General features: G+C 38.6%; 1 protein-coding gene across 33 annotated transcripts in view; it reads left to right on the plus strand.

Annotated features, from left to right (window-relative positions):
- Positions 1 to 25,073, plus strand: part of CLASP2 (cytoplasmic linker associated protein 2) — a 163,006-nt gene that overhangs the window by 54,890 nt on the left and 83,043 nt on the right. For 23 of the 33 annotated variants that reach the window (XM_089532686.1, XM_089532692.1, XM_089532689.1 and 20 more), the window contains 2 exons: positions 7,833 to 7,979; positions 16,006 to 16,085. In XM_089532686.1, the coding sequence (XP_089388812.1) occupies positions 7,833 to 7,979; positions 16,006 to 16,085 (227 nt within the window). Of the gene's footprint in view, positions 1 to 7,139; positions 7,342 to 7,832; positions 7,980 to 16,005; positions 16,086 to 25,073 lie in introns of those variants that run through there. The other 10 variants (XM_089532722.1, XM_089532713.1, XM_089532715.1 and 7 more) reach the window with 5 other exon arrangements.

Genomic DNA, 25,073 nt, shown 5'->3' on the forward strand with positions numbered 1-25,073 from the left:
ATATAGTGTAAGTGTCAATTCATAGGTGTGATATTTGATACTTGCTTGTTATAAAGTGGGAGGATTGTATTGCCAATATGCTGTTGTTTTGGCCTGACTCACAGTCACTGATCCAGTTATTTGCTTCCAGTTTTTTATATGTCTTCTTAATCAATTATCCATTTACTTTGCCCTGGATTATTCTAAGGATAAATAAAGTTTTCCCTGAATAGCATGCCAAATTTCTCTTGGCATGTTTCTACTTTCAATTAGTAAAAGTATTCTGCACAACTAAGTTGCTATGTTTTCAAGGAAACCTGGAGTAAAATTCTGAGAGAGAGCTAATTCCTTATTGAAAACTCAGCCCTTTACTTTTTAGGTTTAAATGTCACTTTGAGGAAATGAAAAAAAAAATCTTAATCTTTGCAAGAAAGAAGGAGACATGGGTTTATGTAAATGGTCATCCCTGTGTATTCTTGTTCTAGATCATACTCAGATTCCATTATAGCACTACAATTGAATAAAAAGTCTCACATAATTCTGGAGAGATTCCTCTCATTGTTTTTATTCTATAAACCTGCTTCTAATTTGTGATACAGTGCACCCTTTCCATCCATAGGGGTTTGGATCCACCCTTCCCCCACAGATGAGAAAAAATGTGCATGCTTAAGACTCATTATAAGGAGATATGTGTGTGGCCATGTCAGTATGTTCACACACCACCATTGATGATTATGGGGCGAGGCAATCTGTAGATGCTTGAGTCCATGGATGGCTAGCCTGCTGATATTGCGGGCCCACTGCATTTGTTTTTTTTCAAGCAATTGTCTATTAAACTGTCAAATCTCATGCCAGTTTCTTCTCTCAGGTCTCATAGCACTTGTCAGCCAGTAAAATGAAACGCAGTAGGAATATGAAATTTAAACGGCTGGAAAATGAAAACATATTTGTGAAGTCGAGGGCTTTCATGGCCGGCATCCATATTTTTTGGTGGGTTTTTCGGGCTATGTGGCCATGTTCTAGCAGAGTTTCTTCCTGACGTTTCGCCAGCATCTGTGGCTGGCATCTTCCAGGCAAATTATTCTCTGAAGATGCCAGCCACAGATGCTGGCGAAACGTCAGGAAGAAACTCTGCTAGAACATGGCCACATAGCCCGAAAAACCCACAAAAACTATGAAAACATATTTGCTTGGCATCTAAATGGAATTATTATAGAGCTCAGGCAGAAATCCCTTGGACATTGTAAGGTAAAGGGTTGGCACCAAAAATTTCTCTCGCCTGTTGCTTCCTGTCACACCTCAGAAAGAGCAAAGTGCTGAAGGGAACCTCAAAGAATGGTCTTAGTTATCAAATAGACTTATGAAAGAAGGTGATCCAGTGTATCTTAAGTGATTTGAAGGCTTCTGAGAAAATGCCATGAAGTTCATGGGGTTGTCATAAGTTTGCAGGCGACTTGAAGGCACACACACACACCTCTTTGCTTGTAAAGACCAGCACTTTGTATTGCGTTTATCAATAAATTGGAAACAAGTAAAGATATTCCAGTGTGGCTGAAATACAATCTTCTTGTTCCCAGCAGCAGTCTTGTTGCTATTTTCTACATGTACCTATTTGTATTAAACTATGTGACCACTATCTGCTTTAGAAGGTTTAGAAACCTTTGAGCAGACTTTAGGATAAGAGCCCACATGAATCAACATTTGGCAGTGGTTCCCAACCTGTGGGTCGGGACCCCTTTGGGGGTCGAAGGACCCTTTCATGGGGGTCACCTAAGACCATTGGAAAACACCTATTTAATTAGTTATGAAGTAGCAACGAAAATAATTTCATGGTTGGGGGTCATCACAACATAAGGAAGTGTATTAATGGGTCGCGGCATTAGGAAGGTTGGGAACCACTGACATAAGGTAAAAAGTAAAGGGAAATCCCAATGATTTTTGGTCTGCATGAGTGTCAGTCATGTACATTGTCATGTATCTTGGATATAACACAATCTGATTTAATACAGTGTTAGAGAAATTTTTCCAGTATCTGTAAATAATGGTTGATATCATCATTTCATTATTGACAATGATATTTGATAAGACAACTTATCTACAACTACTTGGGCTAATAGAGTATGAGAAGTATAAACTTTACTTCTTCTTGCAACTGAGGCTATACAAGGTCAGTGAGGCTGTAACTCTGTATGCAGGACATACTATATAGCAGACATGGATCACACAATTTGAGCAGAAATTTGTCTTGAAAAAGAAAGCTCGGCGGACTTATAAGTGTGGACTCTCCTTTTTACAGAATGTTTGAGATGGATTCCGAGTTTTCTTCACATTACCAGCTGAGTATGTGATCCTCAGAACTGTCAGGCTACTCATATCCCTTAGCCCTGTTTAAGAGAGGGGACCAGGTATTGTTATCACCAGGTATTGTTGTTGCATAAGATAAAAGCAACATGTTATTTGTAACTAACTAGACATAGTTTTTCTAGGTCAAGGTGAGTCAAACATGGCCTTGGGGTCACATCCTCCAGATTTCCCAGGTCCATTATTTTTCTGTATCAGTTGCCTCTTCTGAAAGCATCCAGGTGGTTCAACTTTTATTGGTTGCAGGGCCTCTTTAACCATTGTTTTTAAAAACTTCAAAACTACTCATGAACTATTACCTCTGGGGTTTAAAACATATTTTTAGCATGTTTTATAAACCCCAGAGGATCCTAGGGTCAATGTCTTGAGTAGGTTGTTGTACCTTTACAAAGACTGGAAGGTTTCCTCCAACAAGTTACTGCTTATTTCTTCGGGAATTATGGTAACTTTAGCTGTTGAAGTAATTATGGTATTTTTTAATCCACAGTAACAATGCCAAACTTGTTGAAAAGTGACTTGGTGTATTCTGTACTCCTTTTTCTCTCATAGCCCTTGCTGTATCACATAGCTAGTGTAGATTAAGCACAGCATACAGTTGGCCCGCCACATCTATGGATTCAACCATCAGGCTGTCTTGGATGAAACCGATTATGACCCATTTCAAACTGGCTTCAAGGTGGGATATGGAGTAGAGACTGCCATGGTTGCCTTAGTCAGTGATCTCCATCTGGGCATTGACAGGGGAGTGTGACCCTGTTGGTGCTCTTGGACATCTCAGTGGCCTTCGATACCATAGACCATGGTATCCTTCTGGAACACCTAGGGGGTTAGGAATTGGAGGCACTGTGCTGCAGTGGCTCCAGATGGTGAAGTTGGGAAACAGCTGCTCTTCTAAAAGAGAGCTGACATCTGGCGTCCCTCAGGGCGCCATTCTGTCCCCCGTGCTGTTTAACATTTACATGAAGCTGCTGGGAGAGATCATCTGGAGACATGGGTCGCGGTGTTATCAGTACGGAGATGACACCCAAATCTATTTCCTTATGTCTCCAACTGTTACAGTGAGTAAGGATGGCATCTTCTCTGGATGCCTATGTTGGGTCGGTAATCGGCTGGATGAGGGAAAATAAACTCAAGTTGAATCCTGAGAAAACGGAGGTACTCACGATAAGTACTCTAAGTCCGGGAATGGAGATTTGTCAACCAGTCCTGAATGGGGTCACACTTCCCCTAAAGGACGAAGTTCGCAGTTTGGGGGTACTCCTGGACTCGTCCCTACAGTTGTCATTTCAAATAGATGCAACGGCCAGTAGTGCTTGGTACCAACATTAGTTGATACACCAACTGCGTCCCTGCCTGGACCAAAAGGACCTTGAAGCAATGGTACACGCACTGGTAATCTCTAGTTTAAATTTCTGTAATGCGCTCTACATTACAGAACTTGTACCAAGTTCGGAAGTTTCAATTGGTTCCAAATGCGGCAGCCATGCTGGTCACCGGTACACCTAGGTCTGACCATATAACATCTGTACTAAAATCTCTTCACTGGCTGCCAATCAGCTTCTGGGCGCAGTACAAGGTGTTGGTTATTTACCTTTAAAGTCCTACATCACTCAGGTCCGAGTTACTTGCGGGGGCGCCTCTCCCTACACAGTCCGCCCGGCACTCTCAGAACAACTGGCAAGTATTTACTAGAATACCATAAGACCAGGATAATGAGAACATCCCATAGAGCGTTCACTGCTATGGCCCCTAAATTGTGGAATAGTCTACTGGAGGAGATCTGTCTTATTACCACCTTTTATGCCTTGAAGAAGGCACTTCAGACGGAGCTCTTCCGGCAGGTTTACCCACCCGATCTTATATAGGTGATTATTAAAATGAAATGTTCTACTTCGAACTATGATTGTACAATTATTGAATGATTATACAATGGTCTAGCAATTTTATTGTACTAATGTTAACATTTCATTGACTATATTTTTATTCTGTATTGTATTATTTTATTGATGTAATCCTGCCTCAATCTGCAGAGAGAGGCAGGAAATATAAATAAAAATTATTATTATTATTATTATTGTTATATTTTTAATTCCTGAAAGCAAACCCCTGATTTTGCCATTTTCTACAAGGGACAACATTTTTCTATGTCATGGTATATAATGGGACTTGTGCATCCATGGGGGAACCTAGAACCAAATCTCAGTGGATATCACTGTATAATGTTCTTTTTGTGGTGTTCTGGAAAGGTCTTCATTTTGTGAGATTTGGACTTCTCAAACAAAATGAATGCTGGTGTTTAATGAAGAGCTTTTATGCAAACCATAGGCATAGATTATGATTTCAGGCATAGAATATGATTTCATCACTCTAAGCGTTGTGGTTTTTAAATATGTGGTTAAGGTCAAGATATTTAAAGAGGACATATACCTGCAGGGTGTTCTGTGTGGCTTTGTTTTCCATTTGCTCTGGACAAATGGTATAACTGACACTGTTAATGTGAAATGGGTTTTGGACTGAAAGAAATACATGTATCTTTGCTCTAGAAAGCACATTTTGGAAGCTAATATCATTTACATCTTGCATGCAGGATTTTTTTAAAAAATAGAAATGTACTCAGAAATCGGAAAATAAAAATTTCACATAGAAAATACTTCTTTATGAAAACTGATTACAAACATTTTTTTAAAAAACTGCAAATAAACCAACAGTTTTCATATACAGTCAGCCCCTCGTTTTCTTGGTGGATCCATTCTGGACCCAGCCACAAAACTGTAACTTGTCAATATTCTAGCCCCATAGGCTTGAATGGGGCCCATGCTTGAGAGCGCACATGGGGTGTACACTGTGGGCCACACCCCATTGAAAATAATGGAGGTCACCCCTCTGTGAATATTCAGGACAGCGGATCTCAAGTCCACGAGAATGGAGGGGTAACTGTAGAGAGAGAGAGAGAGAGAGAGACTACAACTATTCATTACAAATTTGTAAAGATAATTCTGTGTGTTGGGAGCAAAGTTTGCCTTCTGCAAACAGCAGGGACACCTTCCATCTATGTGGCTTTTGAACCAGGATCCCACTGGTGGAAGGGGCAATTTTCCTGATTCCTCTCCCAGTGTATCCACCACCCCATTATTTTGAAGGACTATCCAAAAACCTAGAGCAGACTTTGTGAAGCTAAAAGGGATATTGGGAGGGTGGAATCAGTAAGTTTTTTCTTCCTCCTTTCTGCTAACAAATGCATCCTCTCAATGGGATGGAACTCACTGTGAGTAATCTCCGCAGAGGGAGTAAAATTGGATCCAAGCCTGTCCATTAATTTTCAAAAAGAAATCGAAATCCAGATCAGAAGGTCTTTGATAATCAGAGATAGTGGGAATTCCCTTTTGGGCGGGGCTTGTTCACAGACCTCTGCAAGCCAGGGGTTTGGTCATGAAAGCAGGGAATATGCATGAGCTAATTTCAGAAGGAATCTATATCCAGGTCAGAAATTATCTTATTACCTGTTGGATAAACAGGATGGATGCCTGTTGCATTCAGCAAAATCTTACAGACGAAACCTCAGTCCCCCACACAAATTGTCTATAAAAGCTGCAGCCTTTTCTGATGTGCTTTTTATAGTGGCATTTTGAGAAATGGTAACCTAGCTATACAAAAAAGGTAATGAAAGTGCTGCAGTTCAGTTTTTGATGCTTTCTTACTATTAAGTGTAAAGGTTTCACTGTGCTTAAAACAATCAGCCCTGTATCCTATTAAAGTCTAATGCTGTAAGGGTTAAAGCTGTCTCTTGTAGTGAGAACTGAAATGTTGTCTTCCAGTTCATGTGCAAGGGCAGAGTACAGTTTCCATGGAAACTCATGGAATAATGTGTTTCATGTCTTCCCTGTGCCTTCTGATAGTAACATATCACTGCATACAAAATGCTTAGAGCCAGATACCACTGTAATGGCTGCCTAGAAGGAAACATATTTTAAGAGTTTCAGATGAATAAACATTAATTTTTTTAAAAAAAATGAAAGTAATTAAGAAATATAACTATGCAGGGCACACGTTTTGATGTCACACATTTGATCATAGACCTAAATCAGTATTCTAAAACCATACTTTTTCAACACTGTTTCCAATATAACCTTTTCAGATCTGAGCTTGTGGTTGATCACAGTTCCAAAATTCAATTTGCTTATTACAGAAATGCAGCCTCCTCCCAGGAGGTTATTTGGATTCCCCCGCCCCAAAATCGAAGCATTTGAGGGGTTCAACAAATGCATTTAAAAATGAGGGGGTCTCTGTGACAGAATGAAAATCATAATTTTTTTTAAGTGTCTGGGAAAGCAAGCTCTCAATGGGTGTGTGTCTCTGTTCCACAGCTGTGTGGCAGCCTCGCCCATCTTGTTTGTGAGGAAAAACTACAGGTTGGTTTTCCTTTGACATTTTCAGGGTCCTAGAGGAATTCAGCATTCTCAGCTGGTCAACTGGACATACCTAGCTCTGCTATGCTTCATTTCTAATGCAGAATATCAATCGAACGTGCAATAGTGAAAGCAGGCAGACACAAACCCCAAACCTAGCAATGAGAGAAACTTCTCCAGGCAAAAGATCATACCTGAATTGTTTAGAAATGAGGTGTTTAAGAATATTGTAGTCTTATTTTCTCTTGATAAATGATAGAATAGTGGATGCAGATATTTCTGCATGGTGATGAATTTGTATGTGTGAAGAATTTTCACCTTTTTCTCTGGCAGTGGATACCAGGAGATGATGTCACCTTGCAGCTGATTGGCTCTTTCCGTACCTAGTGCAGGGAAGGGAGAGAAGGATGCCGGCACAAATCTCTCTGGTGGATCTATGGTGTTTTCTGTCAGGTTTAGAGGGAATATTTTGATTAGCATTGAGATAGTCCTGCAGTGTGGCCATGTGAGCAAGTAAGAGAACGTCTCAGTGCAAGGGGCAAGGAGCTATCTGTCAGAGGAATGAGGCGACTGATCTGCAAACGGATCTGTGACTGTAAGTGTTAAAATCAGGGTGGAACGAATGAGGCAGGGAGTGTTAGTAGACACATTGTGGGAGGATGTGTAGCAAGGAGGAGAAATGAGTAGTAGAAATGCAATGGTTTTTTCTTTCTGTTGAAATGTTGGCATGAATTGAAGATAGTAAAGGTGTAATTTGAGCAAGAAAGTAGAAGTCATTTGGGAGTCTTTTTGCCTTCTAACAGATTTTTGTTGTAGTTTGCAAAAACAACAAGCCTTTACAATATTATTTTCACTCCAGATTCATTTGCAAAGCCATTATAATGAAATGAAATAACATTGTTTCATTTTATTTCTTTTACTCTTTATTATCTGTCTACAGCCCTGAAGACAAAGGACATAGTGATTACTATTGATTATTTGTTTTTTGGTGACTTCTGGTGAATGCTGCTGCAGGGCACTTCTTTCCTAAAAAGAAGAGAAGAACAAGGTTATAACTCAAGCTTTTCTCTAAAACATCCCTTACAGATAAAAGCTTTGATGATGAAGAATCAGTGGATGGAAATAGGCCATCTTCAGCTGCCTCTGTTTTCAAGGTTCCTGCACCTAAAAAACCTGGAAATCCACCAAATTCTTCAAGAAAACCAGGTTCTGCTGGTGGGCCTAAGGTTGGAGGTAAGATTGCAATGTTCAGATTTGAATGTGCTGTTTTTTTGTTGGTTTTGTTTTTTCTGGTACTGGCTCAGTCAAAATCATGTTGGAAGGCATTTGAAGAATAATGTTTAATTCATAACTGCAGTATTTTTTGCAGTTCTAGAAAGTGGGAAGAACCTTGACAAACCATGATCTTACAGAAATCGATGTGCATTTTGAAATAGATAATGATAATCCCGTTAAAATCCCAAACTCTATTTGGTGAAACAATAGATTTTATTTTTTAAGATGCATTGTATTTATTGCTAGACCCTCCATTTTTGCAAATTTTTAAAAAATGATACAGTATTCATTTAGTGACATATGATGGTTTTAAAATTTTAATCTATTACTTGATATTGAAACTTTTATATTGTCACGGAATAACTTTAAAATAAGTAAACCAATTCCCCAAGATCCAACAATTTGATGTAAAAAATGAAGACTATGCCATGTAACAGTTGTATTCTTTTCAGTGTAAAAATGTGACAGATTTCTTTTATAAACAAGTCTTCTAAAATGCATATTTACTGTAATGGATTTAATTGTTCCTGGATCATAGAGGATGTGGGTTTTTGTTTGTTTGTTTGTTTGTTTGTTTGTTTGTTTGAAATTGCTGGAAATAGAAGTGTTTGTGTCACTGAGATTAACTATTTAATTGGTACAAGAAATGTTTTAATTACAAAATGTAGTTAAGAGGTGAGGTATCTGGGATACACTAAGTATATAGTGTACGTATATTTGGGGTGCATTCGGCTTACTGGAAAATTTAGGCAATATTAATTACGTTTTCCATTAGTTAAGTGTGATTATTTTTAAAAGTTGTTGCATTACTTTTGTGATATTGGGCTTTTGTGATATCTTCTGTGTGAATCTGTAAAACACTTTAACAATATATATTTAAGAGCATCTAGGGAATGAGTGCAAAGTAAGATATAACAGTTGTAAAAAAATTTGTCTTGTTGACTTTCAATGTTCTACAAGCATGCATAACTGACGAAGACTCTTCCTATATAGAGTTGCAACAGGTGTATCTTGGATATGAGATTGTGAAATATTCCTAAATTTAGCTGTACATTACAGCTTGCCATACTTTTGAGATATGCATTCTTTTTTATATAAATTCTTATATCTAAGGCTTTATTCCAGTAGTTATTTACTCTTTACAGTTCTTTATAATGGAGTTACACGCTAGTTTTGCAAATAGTACAATTGCCCCTCCGTTTTTGCAGACTTCAGATCCGCGACTGTCACTTACTTGCGAGGAGCAAACGGAGGGGGTTAAAATGGAGGGATGTGCCCAAGACCACTAGCGGGTATGCTCCCCCATTCAAGCCTATGAGACTTGAATATCTGCGAGTTTCTGTTTTCGCTGCAGGGGTCCAGAACAGATCCCCTGCGAAAACAGAGGGCTGACTGCATATGTGTTGTCAATTAATGTAATGTTTTCCTGATTATCATACTTGTAATGTATAAACATTAGAACCACATTTTGTACATAGTAGTAAACACATTTTTTTCCTGATGTGGTGCATATTTTTGGCAAGGAAAACAATAACTTTAAACATTGCTAGTCATTTTGATAGAACTTGGGTAGGTACAGCTCGAATTGTTTAACCAAAACAAATAAACCACAGAACACTGTTAGATGACCAGTGTTTCTATGATATGAGCAAGCTCTGCTGGTAATAGAAAGTGTCTGTGTTCTGCATTCTTTCTTGTGTTACTTCAGTTCAGTTATAATATCCAGAATGCATACTGAACCTGAATGCTTATGCAAAATATATTCTGATTAGAATGCTTATTAACGCCCTGGAGCCTTATGTCATTAGGCAAATCTGTGTATTCCATTATGTGTTTCAGTGAGGAAAAGTGAGATTTTTACGAGGAGTTTTTAGATGATAGGAAGTTTTAAAATACTGATAAATCATTCAGTGTATATGGCGAAATTATATTCAAAACATTTCTTTTAACTTTGGAAATTCAGTACAACAAAATTTTCTACTTAAAAGACAGTAAGATCCATGTATTTGGTTTTATCTATGGAGACAAAATTTATTGAACAGCTCCATTGACAACTACTTAGTTGTATGATTTGAGAGATCCCTATGAATAAGCTCATATGGAAGTCAACTAAACAAATAATAAGTCAAATAATGAATGTGGTCAGATGATGAGTTTACAAGGATACAGGATTCTTACTTACACTAACATATATTTAAAAAACGCTGTCAGAGGAAAATTTAAATATTAGAGGAAAAATAAGTCTCAAACCCTCAGGTTCACATTTTTTCAAATATCTTTATGAGGATGTATAATGTAGTCCTCAAAATACTGATGGACTCAGAAATAATGGTTTCAGAAAAAGGGGCTTTCAGACTCCTGCCTTAGATGCTGAGTCCCATGTGCCATGTCCCTGAAGATCCTTTAATATAAAAAGGAGCAAATATATTTTACATTTCTGTTCGGTATACATTGTAGTAGTATTTACATGGTGGCAATGAGAAATCATATTTCCAAAGACGTGTGCAACTAAATTTATTTTTCACCTGTAGTAGCCAAGATATATGTATTCAGAAACAATATTTTTTAAAAGCCCAATCCATTATCCTGTGCTAGCTATTGGACACATGTAACATAGTTCTGTGGATTCTATACGATGTTTTTAAATTTTATTGGACAGTTAATATATAATACAGAAAAAGAGAAAAAGAAAGAGAACAAAGGAAAAAATAAATAAATAAATAAATAAAATTTCCCGCCTCTCCCTGCGGATCGAGGTGGGATTACATCCAATAAAATGAATACAGATACAAATACAAATTATAGTCAATAAAATACTAACATTATTAATAAAATTACTTAGAGATCATAGCAGCATAATCAAGGAAGTGGAGCATTTCATTTTGACAAGGGGAAAATACATAGGATATGAATGTGGGCTGGTTGTATGCATTAATATAAGTTGAGCCAATATCCAAAAATTTGAAGTAAACAGTCTTTTCTTGAAAGGCATAGTGATGTGTAATGTCCCTATACATCTACTTTTGCTGAAACAAATATAGTTATACACCTTAAGAGATTTTGTATATTGAAACTAGGGACATCTTCCATTTGGTGATTTGCGGTGGACAGTTCACCTCTTTATACAACTCAGTATGAACTTAATATCAACTTTAGAGTTTTCCCATAAATATTTATAAGCTATACATGTTAGTTTCAACGTCTGTGATGATATAGTTATTGTTTCCAACACAGGCTTGAGGTACTAAAAGCTGATGGTCCTTTCATAAACACCAAAAAGTGTTGCACTTGCAATAGTGCACCAATGAATAACTGATAAGTAGAATACAAATGCAGTGGTTACTGTGCTGGCCATGTGACAAAGTACAGTAACATCAAAATCCACAAAACAGTGATATCAAAATACTGTATTTTTCGGCGTATTAGACTACTTTTTAACCCCTAAAATCTTTTTGAAAGTTGGGGGGTCGTCTAATATGCCGGGAAGGCCCCGCTGCCGGCGCGAGGGCCACCGGCCTTGCCCTCCTCCCAGGCCCCGCGGAGCCCAGGAAGGAGCGCCGTGGCCTGGCGCGAGGGCCGCCGGCCTTCTCCTCCTCCCAGGCCCCGCGGAGCCCGGGAAGGAGCGCCGCGGCCTGGTACGAGGGCTGCGGCCTTGCCCTCCTCCTAGGCCCCGCGGAGCCCGGGAAGGAACGCTGCAGCCTGGCGCGAAGGCCGCCGGCCTTCTCCCTCCTTGGATTTTAAGGAGGGGGTCTTATACGGCAAGTATATCCCAAACTCTATATTTTTACAGGAAAAGTTGGGGGTCGTCTTATACGCCCAGTCGTCTTATACTCCAGAAAATACGGTACATAAAATACATGTTGTAAGCTTTCAAAGCTCCATTGACTTCTTCAAAGATGTTACAAATCATACAGGAGGAGGAACAAATCATACAAGAGGGGGAAATATACATTGTGACTAACATGGTGGTAATTTTTTTTCTCCTGTATGATTTTTAACATCTTACTTAACTGTGGTTTTCAAACTGTGAGGTGAGATTCCCGAAGGAGGAAATGGGATGGCAGGAGGTGCACAAAGGTAGGGCAAGACCTGGAAGCTTTAACACACACTCACACCCTGACCCAGCTTCCCAAACATTTTCTATGCTGGAGGAAAAGAGAAAAGTGAAGAAGGCACCTGAGAAGCTGTCTCTGTCTGAGGGGTGAGGAGGGAGAGCAGGATCAATGGGTCATGGCCTCTGGTGGGGTCCATGATATGCACACATATACATATGCTTAGCTGCACACTTTTCTTTACTTGCTTTCTCCCTCACACCTTCTTAGCCAGTGAATTCCTACACATACACCTTCAAGTCATGATCTCTCTTAGATCAAACTGTAACTATCAAGAGATTGTACTGGTTCTGGTGCCAGAATCTGTTTGAGGCATCATTAACCTTCAGGTCAAAGCCTAGGGCAGTCGAGCCAAACAGAGATGCCAAAAAAGCTGAATCTAAAGTCATTCATTCTAACCTACATTTAAAAATTCTATAAAGCCTTGGTAAAAGCAATTGAATTGGCCATGCATCCAGTTTAGCCACATCTTACCTTTTGCAACTTAACTACTTGCATCTCAAAATATCTGAGATGCTTTCAGAACAGCTTGCAGTATAAATCTGCATTAAAAGACAATATTGGGAAATCAAGATTAATATCCGTCTGAAAATTATATATGGCACTATGGGAATTGTTGCTTTTTGGATGTTTAGCATTTTGGAGAGAAACATAAACCAAATCCTTGTGTTGAGGAACTACAGTTGCAGACTGTAATAGGATGAATATCACATAAAATAGTGGGAGGGATGTAAAAAACAGAATTACATTATTTTGTGTGAGTTGCCGTTTCTCAAACTATAACTACTTTAATCATATAACATATGCCTTTAAAGAAGTCATTAGGAATTTACATAATCTGTTTTTAAGACCTTGATCTGAACTAGAGGAGGAAGTAATGTGAAGCTGGTACTTTTTGGTTTGTCAGATTTAAATATTTCTTAAGGAAATATTGCATCCAGCATATACCCATTAATTATTAAAATAATCTTGCGATATTTATTTACAGAAATCTGGAGCATGGAAAGTACTATTCATCATGTCATAAGCATGTTTAATTTGTGAATGAACTGCCTAAAAATATGTTTATTAAATGACTTTTCATTGTGTGCAATGAATTACTTTTGAGACTAATATATGTTGTTATTAATCTTTATATTAAGTCTTCAGTGTTTTTAAATATGTTATTACATATTACTTTGTTGTATTTCTCAACAATTTTAAATAAACCCAGTGCTAATTATTCACTCCTGCCAAAGAAATGGGTTATTTCATAAATATAACGTATTTTATAAGAACAAGCTGGTAATTGTTTTGTTTCAAACATTATGACTTCAAGACATTTTGCAAATAACTGATGCATGAATGCTCCCTGTGTAAAAGTGTGTAAGGGACATTTTCTAAGGTTCACACTTTATTCATGTGAGTCAGGCCCCACCATTACCTAACATAAACTGTGTCACATGAACATACCAAAGGCTCTCCTGTGAGTACATCCTTCAGGGAAGATAGATTTTTTAAAACAAACTTAGATTTCAGGTAAATATGGCCACTATTATTGGGTGAACCCTAATAGGAGTCTTACCAAAAACAAACACAAAAACTGACCCCAGTTAAAAACCATTACCTTAAATCACTAAAGTTTATGCTAACATATTTACATTTTTGAAGTTTATAAATTTCTTCCTTATAGATCAAATAGGTCAGTAAAATTAGAATTGTGAAAGACTTAGCTACATTTTGTGTTTGTCCAAAATGCTGTACTGGGATTTCTGAGAATTCCATCATATTGATAACAAGTGGCATGTTTATGAATAGTCACTCTAGCTTAGCTTCTCTTGCAAGCAGGAGTTAAAATAACTCAAAACATAGCAAGCCAGAAAAGTTTATCAATATGTCTAAACCTGAAGCCTGACTGATCACTTGTCAAACAAATCTCTATAGGTAAGCCAACTTCTTTTGGCAGAACAGTGGGTTATAAATCCAGTGCTTATACTTTTGCTTTAGACTCTGGCTTCTTGGAGGAAAGGTAAGTCTAGATATCAGATGTAGAAGTTACACAAACTTTTGTCATCCTAGTTAATTTCTGGTTATTTTGCTGCCTCCTCTTGCTAGTAGAAACAAACAGGAATGACTGGGCACCATGTGTCAGAACACTTCATGTTACCAGTATTTATATTCTATTATTTAATTTCATTTATATGCGGCCTTTCTCCCAGTATGGGAACCAAGACAGCTTCCAGAAACAGCAAATTAAAAAAAAAATACAATCAAATTTAAAAACAATTTAAATCACCTCATAAACACATTAAAATCACCTTTAAAACAATCAAAAAGTTTAAAAGCTAAATAAAATATCCCCAATAAAAAGCCCCCATTTGTTGTTGTTAGTTGCCCTCAAATCAGTTCCAACTCATGGCGACCTTGTGGATGAGACATCTCCAAGAATCCCTATCTTCCACTGTCTTGCCCACATCCTGCAAACCCTTGCCCATAACCCCACTGATCGAGTCTATCCATCTGGTTTGTGGTCTTCTCTTTCTTCTGCTCTCTACCTTTCCTAGCAGTATTGTTTTTTGTAGTGATCCATGCCTTCTCATTAGGTGGCCAAAGTATGATAGTCTCAAGTTGCTCATCTTAGCTTCCAAGGAGAGCTCTGGTCTGATATGTTCATGAATCCATTTGTTTGTCTTCTCGGCTGGCCACGGTATCCTAAGTACTCTTCTCCAGCACCACAATTTTGAATGAGTTGATTTTCTTTCTGTTTGTGTCTTTTACTGTCCATCCGTACATGGTAATTTGGGCATACAATGACCTGGACAATTTAGATTTTAGTTCTCAGCATACTTACACATTAAAAACTTGTTTAAACAAAAGCACATTTCCCTTGCCCACGAAAGGAAAGTAGGGAGGGAGCCAGCCTAACCTCTTGTAGAAAGAAGTTTCACAGGGCAAGAACAGCCACTAAGAATGCGTTTTCTTGTACGTCACCAATCAAATCTGTGATGGTAGTGGGACTGAGAAAAAACCTTCCCCTAAAGATCTTCGCACTCTGCCAGGTTCATATTGGAAGAAACAATCAGATAGTTTGCTCCTAAGCTGTATAGGGCTTGGGTCAGAAATCCCAGCAGTTTTGGTGTAGTTGACAATATGATGTAATCATTCAATGATAACACGCTTTGATTCAGTAACCTGCTGTTTTTTGTGCTGGGTAAACCTATCCATATGTAATGCTAAATACAGAACATGGAAAGCAGATTTGGAGTAAGCCTAAATCTTGTAAATTCTCAAAACCTAACACCCACACAAGTAATCACCACCTTTTGTACCTTCTGCTTCTGGAACAGGTTGCTAGTTCTTTGACCTTGAAAAATGTATTTGCTTTCATAGCCCTCATTTTTCATTCTACTCACTGGTGTTTATTTTGTTTTTAGTCTTGTATGAATTGTAGAAAAATTGCACCACATTGTGCCGCAAAAGTTCTCAGTTTTACAAGATGCTTCTTCCCTGCTTTTCTTTGTCCACTTTTGTGTTTCCAGTGATCCTAGTGTTTATGCTTTCTGGAAAGAAATACTTTCCTTTGTACATTTTTTTTCTTTCACCTGTTTCTGTGAGCAGCAAAAGTAGAATATGTAAGTTTGTTTAAATTACATAATTATGGGTGGCAGGGTTTAGTTTTATATGGACAGAAATTATTGTCTGGGTAGAAAAGATTGACTTTCTCGGGTCTCAGTTATTAATGTTCTTGTAAATGCTTAACAATATCATGTAGGACTTTTACACAGCTTTAACTAAGTTGCATTTCAGATTTTAACTTAATTCATTTCTATCTTTTTCTTTAGCTGGACTCTGATTTAAAATTTCAGTTAAAATGTCATTGTTACCATTGACAGGTACCGCAAAGGAAGGAGGTGCTGGAGCCGTTGATGAGGATGATTTCATAAAGGCATTTACGGATGTTCCTACTGTACAGGTAAAGTTGTGCCATTTGGTTATTTTGTTAAATTTTGGTAATGCCAGGTTTTGCCAGTTCATTTTTTATGGTAAACTTTATTTAAGTAACATGATTGTCACTGTTGTCACTTTTGACAGTGACCTATCACTATTGACAGTATTGTCAGTAGGGATTGTCACCACTACCAATACAGACAATTTTAAATTAAAGGACGTGGACTAATGATTAATTTGATTTCAGCAGAAGAAAAAATTTAAAGCTATGAATACCAGAAACATATTCAATTACTGAATTTGGTAGGCTAAAATGATCAAATTAATAAATTATTGCTTCTGGGAAGGGCTGGTTAAATGCTCATCTTCAATCTTTTTAAATTATAAATATATTTGGTGCTCAGAAGAAATAATCCTCAAAGTCAGTTGGCTAGTGATTAAATTAAGGTTAGGGGGCTTCCATAATATCTAGTGAAGAATAAAGCTCTAACTACATCTGCTGTCTCATTGTGGCATACGGTGACCATGATAAGGTGGATTAATGATAAGTGGATTAAGTGCATGGTGTACTATAGAGGATTCATTCTTTATCAGGGCTTTGAAAAAAGTGGTGAGCAAAAACTTCCCAGCTCTTTCTTTTGTGTTAATATAATCAGGTACTGAATTATATTGTTATGAATCAGTTTATTTAGTTGTACTGCTTCTACTTAATGAACATAAGTCCCTACACTTCCAACAAAACAAATGGGTTGATTTATATTCTGCCCATAAAATCAAAAGCAGTGTTGCTTTGCAAATGAAGGTAATTGGTTCAGACATAACACTAAATACAGTTGGCCCTTCACATTTATGGCTTTGATTATTTGCAGTTTTGATTAATATGTTCTGTCTAGGAATCACTGTCCTCCAGCTCAGCTCTGCCAGAGGTTGACCATAGAGTTATGCTGGAAAACCTAAATGTCCCTAGAGAAAACTCTTATCTGGGCATTTGTAAGTCCTCCAGCATGATTCTATGATCAATTTCTGGCACAGGTTGATCATAAAGTTGCACTGGATGACTTGGAGATTCCTAGAGAGGTGTTCTCTCAGGTAAAAAATATATTTTGAAGTTGGAGGTCTACATTCTTGGGGGTCCTTCATTCCTAACCCCAGCAAATGTAGAGGGACCACTGTAATAATTTAGCATTGCAAGAACAAGCCAAGGCTCCCCAACCCAACTCACTCTCAGCTTGTATAATCCCCCATTTTTTTACTTTTCTAGAGTTTCCATGAGTAAATAGGGAGCTTCTGTTTTACACTAAGCAAAGTTCAGGATGTCATCTGAACCCTAAACTGTTGTTAGACAAGACAGCTTTATCACGGTTGTTTGAAGTTGGCTTGTTTCCACGAGCTGTAGTTTAAAAAGTGTGGTTAATTTTTACCAGTGGTGAGTAAATCTGGCTTGTAAAGTCTTTTTGAAAACCCCAAAGTACCTTAGTTTCCTCAGAATTTGTTTAAAAAAAATAAATCAGCATTTCCAGGTTGAAATGGCAGTGTGTTTCAGGGTCTTTTGAAAGTTCCACCAAGGGATTCTACACAGAACGTGGCGCTGGCAGATTTTAAATCTATGAACTGGCTGAACCTGCTTCCCTTGGAAGCTCAGAAGATCATCTCTCAAACATCTGATACCTGTTCCCAGCAACTAAGACAACACTAGTCATTGTTGCCTTACCATGAGTGGAACAAAGGAGACTGGGACGAAGCATCTCATCCTCCTGCTTTCTAACCACTAAAAGGGCTTAAACATCACACATTCAACTCTCTGTCTTTAAATAAAACCACCAGCTTTGTGATTTATTAAGGAACTTGCCAGCACATGGAATTAAATAGCTTCCAACATTGAAACCACTACCTTTGGAACATGACTAAAACATCTGTTAACATAAGTTACACAGAATGAAATACTTTCCAATTAGACTTTAAAACAGTTGTTAAAAATCAGCTAACAGTAAATTGGAGAGTGCTGAGAAGGGAGAAGGAAACAAACTCTAAGATTTAAAGGATAAAAGTTAACTTTTCGAATCGTGAGATTTTATTTACCATTCCTGTAGTCTAAACATCACTATTGCATGGTAGAGAGAGAGAGGGAAATTAAAGGAAGAGATTTTTTTTCTGATTGAATCAGTGGCATCTAGCAGCCAAAGTGAAAAGCACACAGAAAAAAAACATTTTTTTGATCCGACAGATTTCAAACTGTTTATGCAGTTGATAAAAGATGGCATATTATAACAGATCCGAAACAGGACAACCTACATCTGCTAAGTGGCATAACTAGGGTGTGTGTGTGGGAGATGTGGACCACACCAGGTGACGCCCCAAGTGGGTGACACCATGATTCCCCAGAAGTGCTCAGCAGGGGAAGAAAAGTTCTTACCACTGGCTGCTGATTACTGCAAGCAAGGAAAGTGTATCTCTGCCTGCAGAATCTGGGTGGAAGACTTGGAGGGGGGAGGTCGCATGGGATGGGGCTCAGGAGGCAGAGAAACACCCTCTTTTCTCACATCAAGCAGGAGAGCATCTCTCCATTCCCTGAGCATGGCTGGAAGGTAGGACTGTGTGTGGATGTGGATGGGGAATCATAGAATCATAGAGTTGGAAGAGACCACAAGGGCCATCCAGTCCAACCCCTGCCATGCAGGAATTCCCAATCAAAGCATACCTGACAGATGGCCATCCAGCCTTTGCTTAAAGACCTCCAAGGAAGGAGACGCCACTACACTCTGAGGAAGTGTATTCCACTGTTGAACAGCCCTTAGTGTCAGGAAGTTCCTCCTAATGTTGAGGTGGAATGTCTTTTCCTGTAGCTGGCTTCCATTGTTCCGGGTCCTGTTCTCTGGAGCAGTAGAAAACAAGTTTGCTCCCTCCTCAATATGACATCCCTTCAAATATTTAAACAGGTTATTATATCACCTCTTAACCTTCTCATCCCCAGCTCCCTAAGACATTCCTCATAGGGCATGGTTTCCAGACCCTTCACCATTTTAGTAACCGTCCTTTGGACATGCTCCAGTTTCTCAATGTTCTTTTTGAATTGCGGTGCCCAGAACTGGACACAGTATTCCAGGTGGGGCCTGACCAAAGCAGAATACAATGGCACTATTACTTATCTTGATCTAGACACTATACTTTTATTGATGCAGGCTAAAATTGCATTGGCCTTTTTGACTGCCGCATTGCACTCTTGACTCATGTTCAACTTGTGGTCTACTTGGACTCCTAGATCCCTTTCATGCGTAGTCTCGTTCAACCAGGTGCCCCCCCCCCCCATCCTATATCTGTTCATTTCTTTTTTCCCCTTTAAGTGCAGTACCTTACATTTCTCCGTGTTGAATTTCATTTTGTTAGCTTTGGCCCAGCTTTCTTGTCTATTCAGGTCATTTTGAATGTTGACCCTGTCCTCTGGGATATTAGCTACTCCTCGTAATTTGCTGTTATCTGCAAATTTGATAAGTATGCACCAAATTCTGTCATCCAAGTCATTGATAAAGATGTGGCTGGGTGGGTGTGTGAAAAGACACCCTCCTCCCTCCCAGTCAGGGCACCATAGAAGGAGGGTTCTTTCTATTCCCTGAGCCTGGCTGGAAGGCAAAAGTATGTTTGGGGGAGGGTTGTGAGAGATGGAGAGATACCCTCCTCCTTCCCAGTCAGAGCAGATAGCAAGTAGGTCTCTTCTTCCGAATCTAGCTGGAAGATAGGTGTGTGTGAGTGTGTGTGCGCGCGTGCGTGCAGCTGGCATGGGGAGAGACACCCACCTCCCTTCCAGGCAGAGCAAGGAGGTCTCCCCCTGCCCCCGAGACTGGCTAGAATGTGGTGAGGTGTTTGTTGTGTGTGTGTTTAGGTGGCTTAGAGAGCAGAGAGACACCCTCCTCTTCTCATGCAGTCTTGCTGTCTTTTCCAAATTTTCACTTCAACCACATGGAACCATGTAAACATGAATACATCTAGGCTGTGCATATGACATTACAATTTAAAGATGTAATTTTTATTTTGGTAGTTGTTTATGTCACTACTGTTCCCATTATATACAGTGATATACAGGAAATATGATATATGAGTAACATTAATACAAAAACATTCAGGATTCTGTATGGGTGGATGCGGCTCAGAGTGGTGGAAAGCAAGCGTGGTGTAGTGGTTTGAGCGTTGATCTATGACTCTGGAGACCAAGGTTCAAATCCTGGCTTGGACATTTAAACCCACTGGGTGACCTTGGGCATGTCACACTATTGGAACCTCAGGGGATGACAATGGCAAGCCTCCTCTGAAAGAACTTGCCAAAAAAAAAAAAACCATGATAGGGTCGCCATAAGCTGGAAACGACTTGACAGCACACAACAACAATAACAAATGGTTTGGTATGGGAGGAGGTCAGTAGGAGAGGTTGACACCATGACACCAGGTGACACCAAGCTTAGTGAAGCCACTGCATCTGCTCAAGTGCCAAGAAAAGCATATGTTGTTAACCAAATAAAATAAAAGAAGCAAATCAAGAAATGTGGGCAGAAATACATAAGATCAGCTAAGACAAGAGATGGCCCAGATGACTATGGATTTAAGAAAAGCATTTACAAAGGATCTGAAAGAAGAGCTGAAGGAAATTTTAAGGTGGAATTAAAATAAATTAAACAATCTTTAACCCAGATTTCCACTGAAATGAAACAAATTATTACAAAACTGACATCTGTGGAAGAAAGACCAACTAAGCTGGAAGAATTACTGAAACAATTACTACTAACAGAAAGAGTGTGAGCGAGAGCAATCTGGATGCAGTGTCATCGCTGGCACTTGAAGAAAGAGAGAAAGCATTGAGATCTATAGGAATTGAAGAGAAAGAAAATGAAAATATGATAGTCGATGCCCTGGCTGAAAAGTTGGGAAGACAGAGAGAATAAGTGCAGTGGGAAGTAGACAAAGTCTACAGAATAGACTTTTTGGTGGCAAGACAAAGGAAAGTATCCAGAGATGGAATGGTATATTCTGTCAAATAAAAGGTGAAGGAGAAGATATTACAAGAGGACATTTGAACAAAATGCAGATGGGTGGGAAACCCAAACACATTATGAAAGATATGCCAGCCAAAATTCTGAAGAGGAGAGAAAAATTATAGCTGAAAAGATATTGAATTCAGTTCAGATGGGAAAAGTTGAAAGATGTGACCTTTTGTTTTAAACAAAGATTTGTTGTCATCATGCTTCAAAAGGGAAAAATACATTTTTTAAAAAAAAATGTAATGGCTATGGAAGCTAATTTAAATGGAAGAAGAAAGAATGAAGCAAATCAAGAAGGGCAACTTCTGATCACAGTGCAGAATCTGTTTTAGGAGAAGAAGATAAAGAGGCAGATAGTAGTGACAAGCAATCATGAAAAGAAAAAATACCATCACCTAAATTAGATGATCAGGAAAGAGACTGTGAAAATGTAAACTTTGGTGGATGAGTTAAAATATGTCTCTTGGAATTTAAGAGGAATGAATTCAGCTCGCGAAGAAAGATTTTTCACCATTTGGGAAAATTTAAATATGATTTGATTTACCTTCAAGAAACACATAAGGAAAATGGGATTTAAAAAAAGAAAAGAGGCTTGGTGATTTAAGCAGAAAAACCAAAATAAATCCAAAATGTCTCTGTGGGCATGGTGCAGGCTATTTTGCTGCATTTTCAATGATTTCCACCATTTTGGGCCCAGAGCAGGCCTTTTTGTAAAGCAATTCATTAGCTTGGGCATAAAATGGCTTAGTGGTTAAGACTTGATGGCTTAGTGGTTAAGATACCAATTCTGATTATCGTAAGGTCAAAAGATTAGCAGTTCTAGGCCTTAGTGCTGCGTGATGGTGTGAGCTCCCATCACTAGTCCCAGCTTCTGCCAACCTAACAGTTCGAAACCATATAAAAATGCAAGTAGATAAATAGGTACCATTTCAGTGGGAAGGTAACAGCACCCCATAGAGGCATGTTGGCCACATGACCACCAAAGTCATCCTCAGACAGTAATGGCTTTTCGGTTTACTAACAGAGATGAGCGCCTCCCCCTACAGTCAGTTATGATTAGACATTCATGTCAAGGGAAACGTTTACCTTTTCTTTTAAGAGATATTTAATAAAGGTAAAGGTATTACCTGTTGACGAGGTTATCATATCTGACTGTAGGGGGTGGTGCTTATCTCCATTACTAAGCTGAAGAGCCAGCGTTGTCAGAGACTACTCTGTGATCATGTGGCCAGCATGATTGCACAGAACGCTGTTTATCTTCCCACCAAAGTGATACCTATTTATTTGCATTTGCATGCTTTCGAACTGCTAGGTTGGCAGAAGCTGGGACTAGAGATGGAAGCTCAAACTGCCGACTTGCCACTCTTGCAGTCAACAGAGTCAGTGTCTTAACTACTTGAGCCACCGTGTCCCTATATATTTACTCTGATAAAACTAAATAACTGATACGAGATTTGTACAAACTCAGGATGTACAAGAAATTCATTGTATTGATTTACCTGATTCAGTTCCTTCAGAGCCACAAGGGCAAAGCCAACATTGGCAGAGTATCTTTTAAAATCTGCCTTCCAATACGGCAGACGGAAGGATATTTAATCTTGCAAGTATAAAGGCCCTTCTTAACTTGGGAGTGTTCAAGTAATCAAGGTACCTAGCATGCTTGCAAGTTATTCCAGCCTCCCTGAAGATGGGATATAAAAGTGATAAGCTTTTATGGTGTTGTAAATCGATATCCTTAATTTGCAGGATAATGACAATTTTCGCCTTCCACGGCTGAAAGTTTTATCCTTAACATTTGTATGTACTCATGCATTTATATGATATGCTGGAATATAAATGTTTCTAACTGGATGTAAGGTAATTTTAGTAAACATTTTATTATTTTATGCTGGCTGTAAGCCATAATAAATTCATTCATTCATTGTATTTGCAATTAATACAAGATTATAACCAAACAATGATCAGAAGAAATTTGTGATCCACAGTGATAACCTTGTGGATCAAAAGAAATTTGTGATTAGAAGTCAGTGTACAAGTTTACAATACCATTTCCAAAATGTATTCAGAAATGTTGCACAGGCAAACATAGATCTGAAAATGATGCACAGATGCAGTTTAGTTGATAGAAAAAAGCAGACAACAATGTTTACATCTGAAAAAATAAAAAGAAATAACGGAACTTTCCATGGAATAAGTGAGGTTCTCAACATGAGTTTGAAGGAAGCTGATAGTAAAAACAACAAGAACTTTGCCAAAACCTAGCATGTCCAAAGCAGCAGTATCCTGAACTGGAAGCACTGTGCTAAACTTTGTTTTAAACATGTGGTGGTGGTTAGGGAATAACCCGGTAAAGCAGTACGGTAGTCACAGGTGCTTATAGTAACATCGATATAAAACTTTTTCTCAGAAAAAGACCCAAGGCAGCTCACAAACAAAAATACTTTCAGACTAGCAAGGTAAAATAAAAAGAAAAGGGATTGGGATGGAAGAGGGGAAACTAGCTCTTGTTGTGAAATTCTAATTTTAAAAATGTTGGAACACAAAACGTTCAGGGAGAGGGAAAAGAGCAGGGGTAGGCAACCTGCGGCCCGCGGGCCGGATGCGGCCTGGCAAGGCCTTGGGACCGGCCCCTGCCCGGTCCTGCCACCGATTGCCGCTGGAGCCTTTGGCCTCTCGCGTGAGGGCGTGGGGCCTTTGGCCTATCAGGAGGAGGCAGGCAAGGGGGGCAATTGTCTATAGAAGCCTCAGAAATATGCATTTATATTAACATTTTTTAAAAAATCAGCAAATTTTTTTGCGTGTCCTCTATTTTTTAAAAAAAGTGCCCTCCATTTGAAAATTTTGTCCTACATTTGTCCCGGTTTATTTATTTCAATTTTTTTTAAAAAATTATTTAATTATTTATTTTTTGGCTTCGGCCCCCCAGTTGTCTGAGGGACAGCAACCTGGCCCCCGGCTCAAAAAGGTTGCCTACCCCTGGAAAAGAGTGTTTGTTGGTTTCTCAGCAGAAACAATGGAACAACCCTACCATCTTTTGTCTCCCTCTGTGCATCTAGTCTTGGCAATGATTTTATGCCTAACCATGTTAAGTTCCCTGGCAAATATGGTGATGTCCAGGCTATCGCTTAATGTTAAAGTTGAGAAGATCCCCATCTCTATTCCCAGTTAAGTGGTTGAAAGAGGCTGGGAAAGGTCTTGGCAACCAATCACAAATATTGCCATAGCTAACCAAGCAGTTACAGACCTCTGGTGAAGTGCCTATATTTCAGAATATTTCCAAAGTCAATTAAGAGTCTGTCTGTATAAGAAAATGAGACAATTACATGCATGATTATGAGAACTCCAAGCAGGAAATACTAACTTGAATAAGATGAAATGAAATTAGAGTTTTTCCATCAGTGTAACATGGAATTATTACTGCTTTATGGTGACAATAAAAATTCTTACGCTGTGTTCAAAAAGCCTTCCAAATATCTTGCTTTTATAGTGTCTGTCAGTTGTTTAATAAGTTTAATTCCTGTGTTGGTAAGAATAATCTCTTGTTATATTACATTGCCCTCTGTTGGCTGCCTACAATACAAAAAACACTGTTTTATATCGCTGCTGAAGAATACTTTATGCCAACAATCTTCTCACATATGTTTTGTAATTTATCATCCCAGTATACATTTTTGTGCATTTTGTATTTTAATGTTTCAAGACCTTTCTCTATTTTGCACTTGGGTTATAGCTGGTAAAACTGAATTGGTACAGTTCAAGTCATAGAGGAATAGGGTTGTGATACACAAGTGTCCTTTAAAATCTGTTCTGGTTCTCTGTTTCCTACATTCTATTTTGAGGGGGTTGGTTTCATATTCCTGAAAAGTTCTGGCTCTTCCTAACTGGGATTGTCTCCATCCATGTGCCTGTTTTGTTGTGTACTCTAAGATTAGCATAGTTTTGATCTCTTACCATCAGTGTGCTGAATTGGGGTATAGCAACACAAC

The sequence above is a fragment of the Sceloporus occidentalis genome, unplaced genomic scaffold (assembly GCF_023333645.1).
Source record: "Sceloporus occidentalis isolate IW3139 unplaced genomic scaffold, rSceOcc1.0.p SCAF_7, whole genome shotgun sequence".
NCBI lineage: Eukaryota > Metazoa > Chordata > Lepidosauria > Squamata > Phrynosomatidae > Sceloporus > Sceloporus occidentalis.